This window comes from Coffea eugenioides, chromosome 2 (genome assembly GCF_003713205.1).
Source record: "Coffea eugenioides isolate CCC68of chromosome 2, Ceug_1.0, whole genome shotgun sequence".
NCBI lineage: Eukaryota > Viridiplantae > Streptophyta > Magnoliopsida > Gentianales > Rubiaceae > Coffea > Coffea eugenioides.
The window spans coordinates 10595102-10610512 of NC_040036.1; the positions used below are offsets into that span (position 1 = coordinate 10595102).

At 37.0% G+C, this 15411-nt stretch overlaps 1 protein-coding gene across 1 annotated transcript; it reads left to right on the forward strand.

The window, feature by feature from the left end:
- The first annotated feature begins 8697 nt into the window (after positions 1-8697).
- LOC113761585 (E3 ubiquitin-protein ligase WAV3) lies at positions 8698-13786 on the forward strand. Its single transcript, XM_027304649.1, has 2 exons — positions 8698-9319; positions 11439-13786. Exons 1-2 carry the CDS (start codon positions 9083-9085, stop codon positions 13374-13376), a joined length of 2175 nt encoding a protein of 724 aa, XP_027160450.1. The 5' UTR covers positions 8698-9082; the 3' UTR covers positions 13377-13786.
- The last annotated feature ends 1625 nt before the right edge of the window (positions 13787-15411 follow it).

Here is a 15411-nt window from a genome sequence, read left to right on the forward strand (position 1 = left end):
TAATTTCTAAACAAAGGCTTCTCCTCGACATTTTCAGATCGTTCCGTTACAAAAAACCATTTACACTTTAGTCGAAATTACAAGAGGGTTTTTGTATAATTTTTGAAACTATAGGAGTAAAAAAAAGTGTAATTTACCCAAAAAAAAATGCCACAAATTATTCTTACAGGATTGTTATAGTAATGAGAAATTACAGAAAATAAGATTTTTGTATATACTTAGATATCTACCAAAGCGTAAATAAATGGTGATATACTCCATCGTCCAAGGCATTATTCGTTTTGTTACATTTCCCATATAGGATACGGGGCGTGACAGGTTACCTGCATTACACCTAATTTTATCGGAGCACCAACCGTATGCAGTCTCATTCTCCACATAGTGGGCCTAGATCAATGATGCCCAATCTTCAGAAGTGGTAATTCTCCAGATAAGACGAACTCTACTGGATCAATTAGTGGATTAATCTTGGATCGCCCTTGGGCCTTGGCTCATTGCTGTCCTGCAGCAAAAGGTTTCCTGTCAGACTGACAGCCCTTTCTCTTTCTTTCTTTTCTTTTTGTGTATTTTCTCTTGCAAAACAGTCAGTCTCGCTGTCCTTAAATTGAAAAAGGAACCGTGACATTTTATTTTCTTGCAAGAAAATATTTGAAAATTTAGGAACTCTAAATACATTTGATTTCTGGATTTCTTCTCTTGTTCACCCAAATTATATATTATATATAACAAAAAAGAAACATGAATTTTTCAGGATCAATTGGAAGATGTCAGAAAAGAAGATAGAAGAGTGCCATTCTTATCACACTGCTTTTCTGGCAAATCGTGGATTGTCTTTTCATCTTTTCTTCCTCTCCTATGGATAGGCTGGTTCATCCGATTTGGTCAACTTCACAACCCGATCTAAAATTCAACTATTAAAAACTCAGGCATGCATCGAACCATTTTGCCCCTAGAATTATTGCTGCATACTAAGTACAAGATCACTATAATTTTATGTTTTAGCTCAAACAAAACCTGCCAAATGCGTCAATTTGGACCTGGGATGTGCTGATAGAACCAGGAATAACAAAATAGTCACCTAAACCGGATGTATTCGTTCGTTTGTGGCTTTTCTAGTACATTATAGTCAAGACTCGAGGGCAATTATGCTCCTGATAATTCTAATGTTGTGAAATTGCGAATCAAATCGTGCTGACGATTTCCAGTGATCTGTTAATGAAATTTGCTTATATATATTTTTTTTATTTAAAAAAGAAAAAAGAAAAAAGAAAAGTCTGTGGGCACTGATGAATTGATGCGTGGTGATGGTCCAACTTGGCTCATGCAATATTCCGGCGATAACTCAGGTGTCAGTGCGCTCGTGTCTCGTCGCAATTAGCCCTACATCCCATCATTCACTATTGTCTCACACTAGTGTCGCAATGAGCCATCATTATTTACCTTTGGGGGATAATTTAATACACTACTACCATTCCTTAGCATAATTCGACGAAAAATATGTATACAACCAAATTTTTTTTTAAAAAAAAACGTGGTGGAAACATGATATATGGAATTGGAGGTTTTTTTCTTTTTCCTTTTTTTTTCCCCTTTTTCTCCGCTGTTCATTCATGAACTCTCGAGCAAAGCTAGAGGAAATTGATCAATCTTCTCATCTTGCTGAACTCGACTTTTATTATTCCTTCTCTACGTTATTTCTTTGTTTCTCTTCTATTCTTCCACAAACTCCCTGCAGTAGACACTAATCTTGAGAACAGTTTGATTTGTGAATAAGATTAAAGAAATTTAAATCACAAAGAAACAACTCTAAGTTATGATTAAGATCCAAAGAAGAATTAAAGATTCTGAATTCAAATTCTTGTCTCCCTTCTCCACTTCTTAAATTAATCCCACCTTTCTCTGGCTAAAAAAAAAAGAAAAAGACTTAAGCGGGATCTCAATCCTCAAGATGAACTTAATTCATCTCTCATCTCGTGACATCTTGTCATAAACAATGCGTTGCAGGTAGTTAATTAATTACCTTGCCTATGCATTCAAGCATGTATGCACACACATAAAGTATGATTCTTATCTTGCTCTAGTGCTCTTGAAACCAACTAATCAAAACTTTAATATTTGATTAAGTACTAACAACTTGTCACTAGTTAGTGGAGGTGGGAACTTCATTCCATTCACGAATATTCCTGACCAAAATTAAGAAGCCTTCGCAAAAATACATGGTTTTGAAATTTCCACATTCTACTTCTCAACTATAGAGCATATCCATGTGATGCTGTTACCGAAGAAGAGTCAGTACGGCCAAAGATTAATCGGCCTGAGTTTTCCAATCGGCCCCTGTATGGCATATGGCACGATACCTATTTGGATAGTCATGATATTCCATGCGAATTGCGACATGAATAATTATAAGCTTTGAGGAAAATTGGACCTTGCTGGGGTGCAAGATATGGATTAGGTTTGACTTGCTGATGGTAATCATCCAAGCCACCACACATGTGACATCATGATAAGAAGGAAAAAGGAGGCTTCATAATCCTGGTGGGATGGATCGCAATATTGAAGGGTCACCCTCAGTAACAGTAGTATTCTAATTTGTTTGCTACTTTTTATATATTGAATTTGATATATATATATATAGTGTGTGTTTAGCCATTTCCAATGTTTATTTATTCAGAAATTAACATGTTCAGTACGAAGCTAATTATGTAAATTTCATTTTGTAGAGCTAGTTTTCCAAAATGTTTGCAAATGATGTCTCAAGTCAGCATCGACGTTACTCGAGTAAAGATCATGTCTGAGGTCACCGGGCTGGCCCCCAGAAATAAAATGAATAATGGTTCCAAAAAGTTCAGGACAAAGCTGACTTACATACATACATGAGGCCTCTTACTTTTGCAAAGAAACACCAATCCAGAAGAGAAAAGAATTTGAAAAGAAAAAGAAAAGAAATTTAAGGAGAGATTGCCCAATGCATGGCGCCAACAATAACCAAGTTATTTATTTTGCTCGTCGAAGCCAATGGCGAAAAACCCTAGCTCATCGAGCTCAACAAAGTAAAATAGTGTAGTTCTCGAGGTTTACAAAACCCTAGTCAAGAAATGGAGGTTAATATATCATGATCAGTCAAAATTAATGTGTCATCTTGCAGGACAACGAGAAGGGCTTCGTACACCATGCTCGTCAAGAGTCGTGCCATGCATATCAAAGAGTAACGACAAAACATCACATTTGTTAGTTGTTACCCTAATCTAATGATCACCTAAGTGGGGAGCACCATTAGGGGCAAAGTTCTCCTATGTTTCTATAAAACTACTACTATTATACCAATAAAGTCAGCTTTGTAGTTGACTTGCCCCAGAAAGTCTGGCAAATTTAGATAGAAAAAGGATGTGGAAAAGGGAATCCTATCCCCCCACAAAGGAGTTATGACGATTCTTTCTTTGTTAGTGGATCTTTATTCATTGCAATGAGGGCTGCGAATTATGAAGATCTCCCACTCTCTTTTTCTCATACACACACATTCTCTGATCTCTCTCTCTCTCTCTCTCTCTAATACATGAATGAATATCTCTGGAAATAAGTAAAATTGTTGGGAGGCATGTGTGGTCTCAAAAGGTGAAATGAAATGAAAAGGAGTCACTTTCTTGGTTACTAGTTGCTGTTGTTTTGTGGGGGAAAGGAATAACTTTTTGCAGCTTAAAAAGATAGGGCATTTTTCCTTTTAAAAGGTTGGCTTTTGAGAGGAGAGTGTAAACCGTAAAGTTGAGTGGGAATAGAGAACTTCGCTCCACTCAAAGACTTAAAAGAATTACCTTATGCTACTTAATTAGCTTATACTTGTCTTGGTGATAGTTTTTTGCTTCTCATTTCTTGCGCCAATGGATATTGTTGTGTATTAATTGTACACCATAGTACCAATCCACTGGTTCATCTAAGTGCGTTTTGTCAAGCTTTGGCTTACATATAAAGTTGACGAAGTACAGAAGAAGATGAATATTTTTGATGCCTTCCATTTGTCAATTGCCCCAGATACCAGTGAACAGAATTTCGATCTTGGTACTAGTTCCCAGTCCACATTCGTACTTTTATAGAGTTATATATATATGTACATTTAGGCTAGTAGCTAGCTGCTGCAAATATATGATTCGGATTATTGGGTTTGTTTGTTCTTCTTAGAATTGGAAGTAGAGAGTCGGCACAGTTTTGTCAAGCCATGTAATTCTCGTAACTTTTTTCCTCAAAGGATTTTGTTTAGCCCAGGTTCTTGGTGACCACCAACTTTTTACTCATCGTGAATCCAGTATGATTTTGTTGGATGGATTTATATCAAAATCGCTACACGAAGCCTTACAAGCGGATGAATTGAGATTCTTTTCAAAAAGAATGGATGACACGAAAAAATTTCATATATGTTCTTGTCAAAGTTACCAAACATGTGGAGAACAGCCTTTATATATAGAACCCAAACGCCCGAACGCTTGCCTCTTTTTTTCTTTTATGACGTAATTGAGATATTTTGAATCCAAAATTTTGTGCTTACAATCCCTTTAATCCTACCATCCAATCCAACCCTTCTTTCAAGTTACTCTCAGCAAATAAGTCCTCAGGATTTATTTGATTAGGAAGTAGTTTGTTTGATTATCAACAATCATTCATGACTTTTTGCGGAAATTAAATTAAAAATTAATTATGATAGTCAATTAATGAATGTCATTTCGCCCTAATGAAACAAAAGAAAATGCCATAAAAAACAATAGAGAAAATTATAGCTCTATTTTAAACTTTTAATTACGTCCATATGACTAATTCCTTGAACATGCTTGCCATTTTATGGAATCAAAGTTGTGCAAGCCACGTATAAATATATGTCAAGAATAAAGGAAAAGATTATATACAACCTGCATGTCTCGAGTATTCAAGTGTCCACCACTGACTTCGAATTAGATATGGTGAGATCTAGATCACCTGAAAGTCCACTCCAACCCCAAGGAGCATATATTCTCGAAGAATAAATCTCCAGCCCTTTTCCCCACAAATTCTTGCAACGACTATTTGAATGGCGTACATAATAAAACACGTTGCATCAGTTACCGAAGACTACTAATTCAACCTTTGTCGTTGGTGACAAGACTTGGCATCATCTTGCCAAATTATTGGTACGACACTAAACTTTGAATGCAAGATTTTTATACATTGTGGGGACGAATTTTTTTTTTTTTTTTTTACATTAACAGATTTAGATCATAATATATAATAAAAATCTAAATTATATACATGTGTGACGTACATTCATAATTAGTAGTGTAAAAAAATCACTACACTATCAGTGCAGATGAAGGTCGACCGATCCAAACTTTAAAGCATGGTCATATTATTTCTTTAGTATGAAAATTGGACAAAAAGATGGAAGCAAGGAAGACAATAATAAATCTTTCCGCAGGCAGACGAAATAAACACGGCCATATTATATGGATTTTGTTATTTCAATTAATTCTAATGGGACACTGAAATAGTAAATACAAACTTGTAGACAATGATCGAGCTTAATTAAGAGAAGGAACTAAAATGTTGCCTTGGGATTGTTCTTTTATATTTTGGCTCATGTCAAATGTATTGCAGGCCTCTAGATAAAATCGAAATAATAAATTAACTAAATTTCTAGTTAACATAAAATTGGCCGGCATATTTTTGTTCATAAATTGTTTTCTTGTTCATTCCGAAAGGAACATAATATAAATTGCCTAATCAAAGTTAGATGGTAAAGACCCTACCTACTCTTGAGCCTTCTTGGCTATATATGATTTTCAAAAAACACGTACTAGGTTTGATGTCGGTATACGGCTTCCAATTCCATCTATTAAAGATTGATGAAGAAGACTTCATAAACGTTTCAGTACCCATTCTAGAGGAAGAAAAGTAGTAATAGCATTAAATTTGAGACTTGACCAAATCGTTATGTTGCTGCTACCTATCATGGGCTAGCTGTCCTGCAACGTAACAACAGCTTTGACAAAAAATATTTTTTTTTTCATGTTTTCTGCTTTCTACGTACGTAATACTTAGAAAACTTGCTTTAAAAAATAAAAACTTGGGCTTCATTAGGTTTGCAATTGTTACAAAATGTGATTCTTCAACCACACTTTTTGATCATACGTTAAGTCTCAAAAACACTACTATTTTATTTTATTTTTTGAAAACCTTTCTTCCAAGAAATGCCATAGTCAAGAGGTAATGGCGTTGAGATGTCTCAGAGCTGTAATATTCCTCCTCAAACTCGAAGGCATTGAAGAAGAAGAGCCACGTCTAATTTGGCTTGGTGGTTGAAGAAAAATCAAGTGGCCAAGCGCCGACGACCAAACCAATGTGTTAAAACTGCACCTAGCCCACGGGACGATTACAAAAATATATTCTATTTTGCACCAATCTTTGACCATTTGACGACAAGAAACCGGCTTTCGGATGTGACAAAACTGATGCTAGCAAATTAGGTGTAGAAGTCAATCTATTCTCATGCCATATTTTTGGCAAAAAAAAAAACATTTTTTTGGTAACCCGTATGAATAAGTAATCTTTAGTGTACGGGCTAGTTTCCAAATTGTGGGATTCTTTTTGCGTTTTATCTCAGAAAAATGATACTAAATGACTCACCAAATTAGAAAAAGGAGGAAGGTTGAGTTGAGTGATAATGTAAAAAAAAGTTTATAAATTAGGGATCGTGAATTCAAGATCTTCTGCTTAAAAAAAAAAAAAATTAGAGGAAGAGAGGGAAATTGGCGTTAAATACTTACGAGAGAAAATTAAATCAGAAGAAGGATTAAAGTGAACAAAGGTTGACCGAGGCCGAGGCCGGCCACAACTATAAAGGAGGAAAATGTGATGATGTGCACGTGTGGGCGTACTTATCAAATCATCTGGTAAATGCAGCAGCATTAGAAAAATCCCACCTCATTTGACCCATCTCTAATTGTCCAACAATACTGCTTAGTGGGGCCCCAATTGGGCTTACTGATCCACATTTCCATCGCATTCTTCTGAGTCATCGATCCACAATTTACAACTAATCATTTTTTATTTTTTATTTTTGGATTTGAAAAGTTTGCCTAGTGAGGTTTTCTAGAAAAGGAGTATGCCCTAATCCACTTTAGATTATTTACTAATATTTGCTAATCAAATAATTTTCTTTTTGTAAGACATGATTTAGATAGGATCACGCATGATTTTACTGGGAGGTGATGGGTAGGTGGTGTAGTGCCAGAAAAAGCAGAGTAAAAAAAGATATGGTAAACCTCATGATATGATCGTTGGAAATTAGGACATGCGATAAATATATATATTTTTATGAGTTGAAGCCTAAATACGCGAGATTGAAATTTTGAACCCCGTTTAGTGCATCATACAAGAAGTACGTGCTTCTTCTTATTTTTTTGTGAGTGAAAAAAAAATTCAGAGAGTGCAGTAATGCACTTATCTGATGTAGTGATTCACCTACCAATTCTTACATAAAGTCTCTTTATAACAGGTTAGATGGTTGACGTTGCAGACCAAAAGAGAGAGAGAGAGAAAACCATTTTACTTGATTAAAAAGGTTTTGATGATATAACCAAATTGATCAGAATCTGCCGTCGAAGAAAATTACCTGACCCGAAGATAAAATGTGGGAAAAACTACAACTATAAGGTGAGAGATTTTAGATTCCACAAGAAATAGAAGTATAAACTTAGGGAGGAATAGTAACTTGGATTTCTTCTTAAACGCCTGGGGTATGTAACTTACCTAGTAATGGTCACAAGTGCTTTTTTTTTTTTTGAAACGCTCTTAATTTCTTGTACATGTTTCAACCTACAAAAAAAGGTCAGAGGACACGTTTTTAAGGCTAAAACAGAGAGAAAAGTTTACTTTTGGAATTTTTCAGACAATAGACATTTTGGTCTGGTCGAATGATTAGTAATTTTAGACAAATTTATATCCTTTTATAAAATCAGAGTAGTTGTCCTTCAAATTGGTAAACATTTTAGCCTGTCATTCACTCCAGCCATCAACACCACGTGATACATGTTAGCATGATAATAAAACATATATATATATATATATATATATATAGTCCTTTTAAAAGGCTTACGAAAATAAAATAGAAGTAATTCTAATTTTTCATCCATAGCGGGGCAAATTGGAGAAATTCAATATTTTAGTTCTTACAAACACGCCTTGATTGGATTGATACTTTTTTTTAATAAAATTTTTTATAAATATATTTTTTAATTATATTTTAATCTCATAAACATAGGCCTTGTTTGCAGGCAAGTTTTTTGTCAAGTTTATCTGTTACAAGTATTTTAAAAACTTTAGTCACAGTAACGTCAAAAAAATTTTCAAAATTTTTAAACTATATATTTTAAAATATTAAAAAATTTACATATTTCAAAAATTTTTTAAAAAAATTTTATAGTAAATTACAGTAAAATTTTAGATAAATACCCAAAATAACTCACTTATCAAATAGTGTCATAATTCGCTGTAAAAGCAAGGAAAGTAAATGCATGACTCGTGGCTGGTGATGCACTGTTTTTATCAGGTGGAGAAATAAAAAGTGTAAAAATGAAATGTCAAACCGCCCATATTCCCAAGTCCCCCAACTCAAACAAATAAACAACAAAATCCACAGGTCAGACTCAACTCTCCCTTCCTAATCTTCTACAATTCAACTCTCTCTCTCTCCACATTCATTTTGATTCGTCCGCTCGTGGCCGCAGGCCGCCAATTGAATCTACTACTAGTACTTCTACTCCTGCAGCAAGAAGAGTAAAAGCAGAGACAATATTAACAAAGCCCACCTCCTCTTCTTCGGTTCTTCCTCCTCTTCCCTTCCTCTCAACTACCCATTAACCATTTTCAATCAATCTATCCTCCCCTGAACCACACACCACACACTACTGTGTTTTTCTTGATTTTCGAGCTCCGCACTAGACACTTTTCCTTTATTTTTACTGCTAAAGTTTCCTGCTTTCTACTTTTTGAGCAAAAACCCATCTCGAAAATAAGCTTTTTGTTGAATCTTGGTACGGGATTTTGTTAAAAAAAAAATATGGGGAGCAAATGGAGAAAAGTGAAGCTGGCTCTTGGGATGAATCTTTGTGTTTATAGTCCAAGAACTGGGAATGATGATGACTCTTCTCCAACGTCCGAGATACTTTCCAACGCAGCACTGCTCTCTCCGTCCACCGATGGTAGCCTCCACAATACTTCTCCTTCTCCTTCTCCTACTTCAGGGTCTCAGGGCCATGGGTTCAGGTTGTCCAAGAGCTTGAGCAGGTCTTCTAAGGTTTGTGTCTTGGACCTCCTTTTCTTTTTCTTTGTCCCTTTCTTCTTTTGTTTGGGTTATTCGTTTTTTGGGTCTACAATGGGTTTTTTGGTTTGCTGGGGTATGAGAAAATTGAGGAAGTTTGCTGGTTCATTTGCTGGCTAAGATATCTGGGAGATGAAATGCTTGTTAACTAGGGAACAGGAGATTGGAACAGATGAAAAACTAGAGTCGTTTTCGTTGTGGTTGTGCTAAATTGATGAGAAAAATGGAGCAGTGTAAACTGTGATTGAAAAGTCGATAGCCTTTCTGTTCTTTTTGTTTCTTCTTTTTCAATTGTTTGGGGCTTTGGGGAAGAAACTGAAGAAAATTCTACCGTAAATGGCTTAAGCTGAGGATTTGGAGGAATATAGTGAAACCAGTTTGAGCCTTTTGTGACATTACCCAAGTTTCTTTTTTTGGCTGTGAAGTGTAGATGTGTAATATTAATAAAGGCAATGACAAATAAGGATAGTTTGATCTCTCCCCAAAAGGATTATTGCTATCACTAGCTGTAAGGGATCAAAGTATGTTGTAATTCCTATTGGTGCTTTCATTTTTTCAAGAACTGTACTGGGATCTGATCCTGCTTTAGGTGTTATGTTTGCTTCTGAGGGAACAATGTTGAACAGCAAAACGGAGGTTAAGTTGGAGATTTGCTAAAAACATAAGATTCATCTCGCTGTTAGCTTTTTTTTAGGTGTCATCTATCGTTAGTTTTACATCTATCTGAATTCTGTTTGGTCCTGCTGCTATGGCAACTGAGGCAATAAAGTTTCAAACATGGGATGTCTGATCGTCTTTGCAGAAAATTTAAAAGAAAATACTAAACAGATTTTACTTTTTGTTTTTGACATAGATAAATATCGTTCTATCCTACATCTGTCATTTCTCGTTGTTCCAATGGCATGATCTTCCTCAGTATTGAATATCTTGTAAATTCTGGCTTTGATGCAATGGGTATATTGCTTTCACTGTTGCTTTTTCTCCTGTACCTGCTAATTTGAAACCTTAAGAAGTAATTTGTTCACAGTCTTTTGTTTTTCATTTGTGTTTGTGCCTGCATAGGCAGTCTGGATGATCAAGAAATAACTAAAAGTAGAGATGAAAAAGAAAGGATGCTGCAGTCCCCTTGTAGACTTGTAGTGTGAAAAAAAAAAAGACAAAGTCTTTTAGACTAGTCAACAAATCCATTCTAAACAGCTATCAAACATGCTTGTGGGTTCGTCTTTGGAAATGACAAATGCTGCTAGTCTTTTCAACGAATCAGTTTTGGCACTTTAATTAGAATTACCTTGTACAGAAAACAGGAACATGACCTTCGTGTCACACGAAACCTCCAGTTTATCGGTTACAATGAAAATTACTGAATTCTCATTGCTCTGGATACAAATCAGTGATAGAGGAGGAGAAAAGAGTTAGAATACGGATACTTTAAACTGTAGTTTGCAAAATGCTTAAATTGACAAAAAAGAAAAGAGGTTTAATATCTTTGTAACTTTGTAAAAGCGCCACCACTTAATTGAGAAACAAATTGTACTCTAGAGAATATAAAAGAACTGACTGGATCCAGCTTTAACTTGAGAGAAGGGTAAGTGCAAGCTTTTAGGATATAAATGCTTGCTATTACTCTTTATTCCCTAAAATGTTTATACAAAATACTGTATGGAATCACTTTTGTATTGCAATTCAAACTTTTAAGCAAGCCCAGCTGGAGGAATCCAACTGAAAGTTGGTGATTGAGTACATTGTGAAATCCTCCCAAGTTTATAATTTAGCTCAAAATGCTTTAACGGGAGATAAGTTTCATTGTGTTTGACATCATCATTGAACCTATAAATTTGAGTTTAATGTACATGTAAACATGACATTGTGGTGACTCAGCTTAGTGGTCTATGCCCAATAATACTGTTCTCTAATTATTTCAGTGTTTGAATTATCAGATGCTTAACATGACCTTAAAGTCAAACTCAGTGTCTGTATAAGTCAAACCGGAATTGTCCTTCTAGTTATTAATCCTATCCGTTATTACTTGAACTGTTATCCTGCTTTTCACTTGACTTCTATTGTCATCTCACTGGATCTTAAATTTGACATACAGAAGACGTGCTCGATATGTTTAGCCTCAATGAACCGTGGAGATGGTCATGCGATATTCACTGCCGAATGTTCACATTCTTTTCACTTCCAGTGTATTGCTTCCAATGTAAAACATGGAAACCAAATTTGCCCAGTTTGTAGAGCAAAGTGGAACGAGATTCCCCTGCAGTATCCAAATTTGGATCCTCCCCCTGGAAGGGCTAGAGTTAATCCTGTCGATTGGCCCCAACATAATGCTCTAATGACTGTAGTGCGCAGACTCCCTCCACCTCGTCCTAATCCTAATCGAATCAATGCACCTCCATGTCAGACTCCTGAGCCTGCTATCTTCAATGATGATGAATCTTTGGGTCATCAGTCTGACTCTAGTGAGAGAAGCTCTTCAGGCAAGAATGTTGCAGAAAATGATGGCCAAAGAACAATGAAAATCAAAACATACACAGAAGTTCCAGCTGTCCTCCGGTTCAATGCTGCTGATAACTTCACGATCTTAATTAATCTCAAAGCTCCAGCTCCAAATTCCAGTGTGAACATGAGTAGAAACCAGGCAAATTCACCCCAAGTTTCCCAAACATCTCGTGCACCTGTTGACCTTGTCACGGTTCTAGATGTCAGTGGCAGCATGGCAGGTACCAAGCTTGCATTGCTCAAGCGAGCTATGGGGTTTGTGATACAGAACCTTGGTCCCAATGACAGGCTTGCAGTAATTGCCTTCTCATCAACCGCCCGCCGGTTGTTTCCCCTTCGTAGGATGTCTGAAACAGGACGGCAGCAAGCACTGCAAGCTGTTAACTCTTTAGTTGCAAATGGAGGGACAAACATTGCTGAAGGCTTGCGCAAGGGTGCCAAGGTAATGGAAGATCGTAGAGAAAAGAACCCTGTTGCCAGTATTATATTGCTATCTGATGGGCAAGATACATATACAGTTAGTAACATGGGGAGCAGTCAACAGCAACCAAATTACCAACTTCTTCTTCCATTGTCTATCCACAATGAAAGTAGTTCTAATTTTAAGATTCCAGTGCATGCTTTTGGGTTCGGGGCAGACCATGATGCTTCATCAATGCACTCAATCTCAGAGATGTCTGGAGGAACCTTCTCTTTCATTGAAACAGAAGGTGTAATCCAGGATGCATTTGCTCAGTGCATTGGTGGACTTTTGAGTGTTGTGGTCAAGGACCTGCAGGTGAATATTGAGTGTGTTGATCCAAGAGTCAGTCTTGGTTCTTTAAAAGCTGGAAGCTACCGCAATCGCGTGATGTCGGATGGACGCATGGGAACTATTGATGTTGGCGACCTGTATGCTGATGAGGAACGAGACTTTCTAGTTTCAGTTAATGTCCCAACAGAAATTTCAAGCACTGAAACTGCATTGATAAGGGTGAAATGTGTTTACAATGATCCTTTGACAAAAGGCTCGGTGACTGTTGGAAGTGATGAAGTTAGGATTAGAAGACCTGATGAAGCTGGACAACAAAGTGCATCAGTTGAAGTGGATAGGCAACAGAACAGGCTGCGTGCGGCTGAGGCGATGCTCCTAGCGCGAACTACGGCTGAGAAAGGAGACCTGTCTGGTGCAGCATCTATTCTTGAAAACTGTCGCAAGGTGTTGTCAGAAACTGTTTCGGCCAAGTCTCATGATCGGCTATGCATTGCACTTGATGCTGAGCTTAAAGAAATGCAAGAGAGACTGGCAAGCAGACATGTGTATGAAGCATCAGGAAGGGCATATATTCTTTCAGGACTAAGCTCACACTCATGGCAGAGAGCAACAGCACGAGGTGACTCGACGGATGGTTCAAGCCTGGTTCAGGCCTATCAAACCCCGTCAATGACCGAGATGCTGAATCGGTCTCAGGCTACCCTACTAGGTAGTCCTTCAGCTCAGAGGCTCATTCGACCTGTTTTATCATTTGCATCACATCCAAAGCCAAGGTGACCTTGCGACACCAAGATATGGAGTTTTCTCAAAGATAACTGTTTTTCATTGGTCTCCTTGATGCTATAGCTGTGCTTATTTGTGTTTTGGGCCGGGGAAAAGTTAATAGGTAAGAAACAGTTTTGGGTGTCATTATCTTCCTGTCTCAATTATGTAAAGCAATAAACATTGGTGAAGCGTGGAAAGTATAATGGGGTCAAGGTAAGGGGTAAACGGAGTAGGATAATCCAACTTTTGCTTTTTGTTGTTTCTTTTTCACCTTGTGGGTATCATTGGGGGTGGTGTACATAAGGAAAGATGGATTTTCATCTGAGAGAGAAGCCGGTATAAGTTTGTAATTGTGGAAATATTTTGTGAACTGCGCAGCTATTACATAAGAATGTGATTCTTTCACGGAGTTTTAATAATCATGCAGTGGTATGACTGGTACTATTTCTTCAACCACTTGATAAAATGGACTCTCTCTTTACGCAACTAAGATCATGATAAGCATGCAAAAAGTCACTCAAGATGGTATGGTACTACTATTATGGGATGGAAAAGATGAAACATATATTATTGTTTAATTTTAGGAAAAGATGAACTTCAAAGTTGACCTTCCGTGGAGACTTGTGCTTCTCCTCATTCATTACGAGTCCAGAGAACAAAAGCTAGCACTACAGTGCTTTGACATTGCACCAAATTGTTGCCAAGAAATACACTACTGTACTGTCCTGCTGTACTGTAAAAGATGGTGTGGTGCATTATTCTAAACGGTCCATACCCTTTTCCAGTCTCTCAATTGACTTTAAAAACTTTGGGGATTGATAAAGATGGTCACGATCCTTTATTTTTTATCATGATCCTTTATTGATTCACTTTTTTGTTGCATGAAATGTCTCATAACGTAGAAAGCTTTAAAAAATATTGGGTACTCTTAGCTTTTTGTTCTGTTACGTCTTTTCATACGATAAGGGGAAAATAATTCTTATCTTTGCCGCGGGCGGGCTCACATATCAGATTATTATGTGCGAGAAAAGGCAGCTTTACTGATTGCGAGTAAAGATTGAATATCATCAGGTCAGCAACTGTGGCCATCCCACATCGAAAAATCGTGGGGTCTTCACTCTGCGTTTAAAATTCATGGGAGCACCTTTCTGTCACCAATTGGCTGGATGGGTGTTTCTTGTGGATTTCTCTTAGATTGCCTTCGAGTTGCTCTTTCGGATTACTCCCGTGTTTGTTCTAATTGAGTGAGTGTGTGTGTTTCTTTCAGTTCCTGGAAAAAACAAGCCCATTAATTTGGTGAGAGTGTGCACGGTCGTCACCATTCCACATCGAAAGATTGTGGGATCTTCACTCTGGGTTTAAGATTTTTCCTGGAAAAAAAAAAAAAAAAGCAACTGTGGGCTTATTACACGACGTGGTTTGCAGAAACTTCTTTGACAGACTATATATATCGTGTAGTGTAGTGTACACTCTCAAAGGAAAAAAAATTTTTTTTTTTTGGGTGCACTACAAGAATAGCTTGTACAAACTTGTTACTTTTCAGCTTCTCAACAAAAAAAAAAAACTTGTTACTTTTCAGGACACGATAGACACAAAGTAGTTTTGGCTAACAAGTCAAAGGGACAGAAGAAAGGTTGCAAACATATGTGTAGCAAAAATCAAACGCACTTCATTGTTGCAAATTCAGCCTTAAGTTTGATGGCCCAATTGGTCGTTTCGTTTGCCCGAAAGAAATTATTCCCCACTTCCAGAGGAGAACCTCGAAGTACGCCCAGGCCAAAACAAAAGGGAGCCGCATCAACTTCATTGCTTTCTCCCACTTGCCATGTCATGTTCATGAAGACTTAATTAGGACTCTGAAAATGAGGCTGTAAACTAGGAAAACTTCATGCTTTCTCCACTGGAAATTAGTTTCAAAATCGTTTTAGGTATGGCCAGGTGAAGACCGGCTCATGCTGCCTGATATACATATGAATTCCAAGTTACACATGCATCGGAGAGAGTCAGGAATTCATTTTTACTGCAACAATTGAATTAATCCATGAAA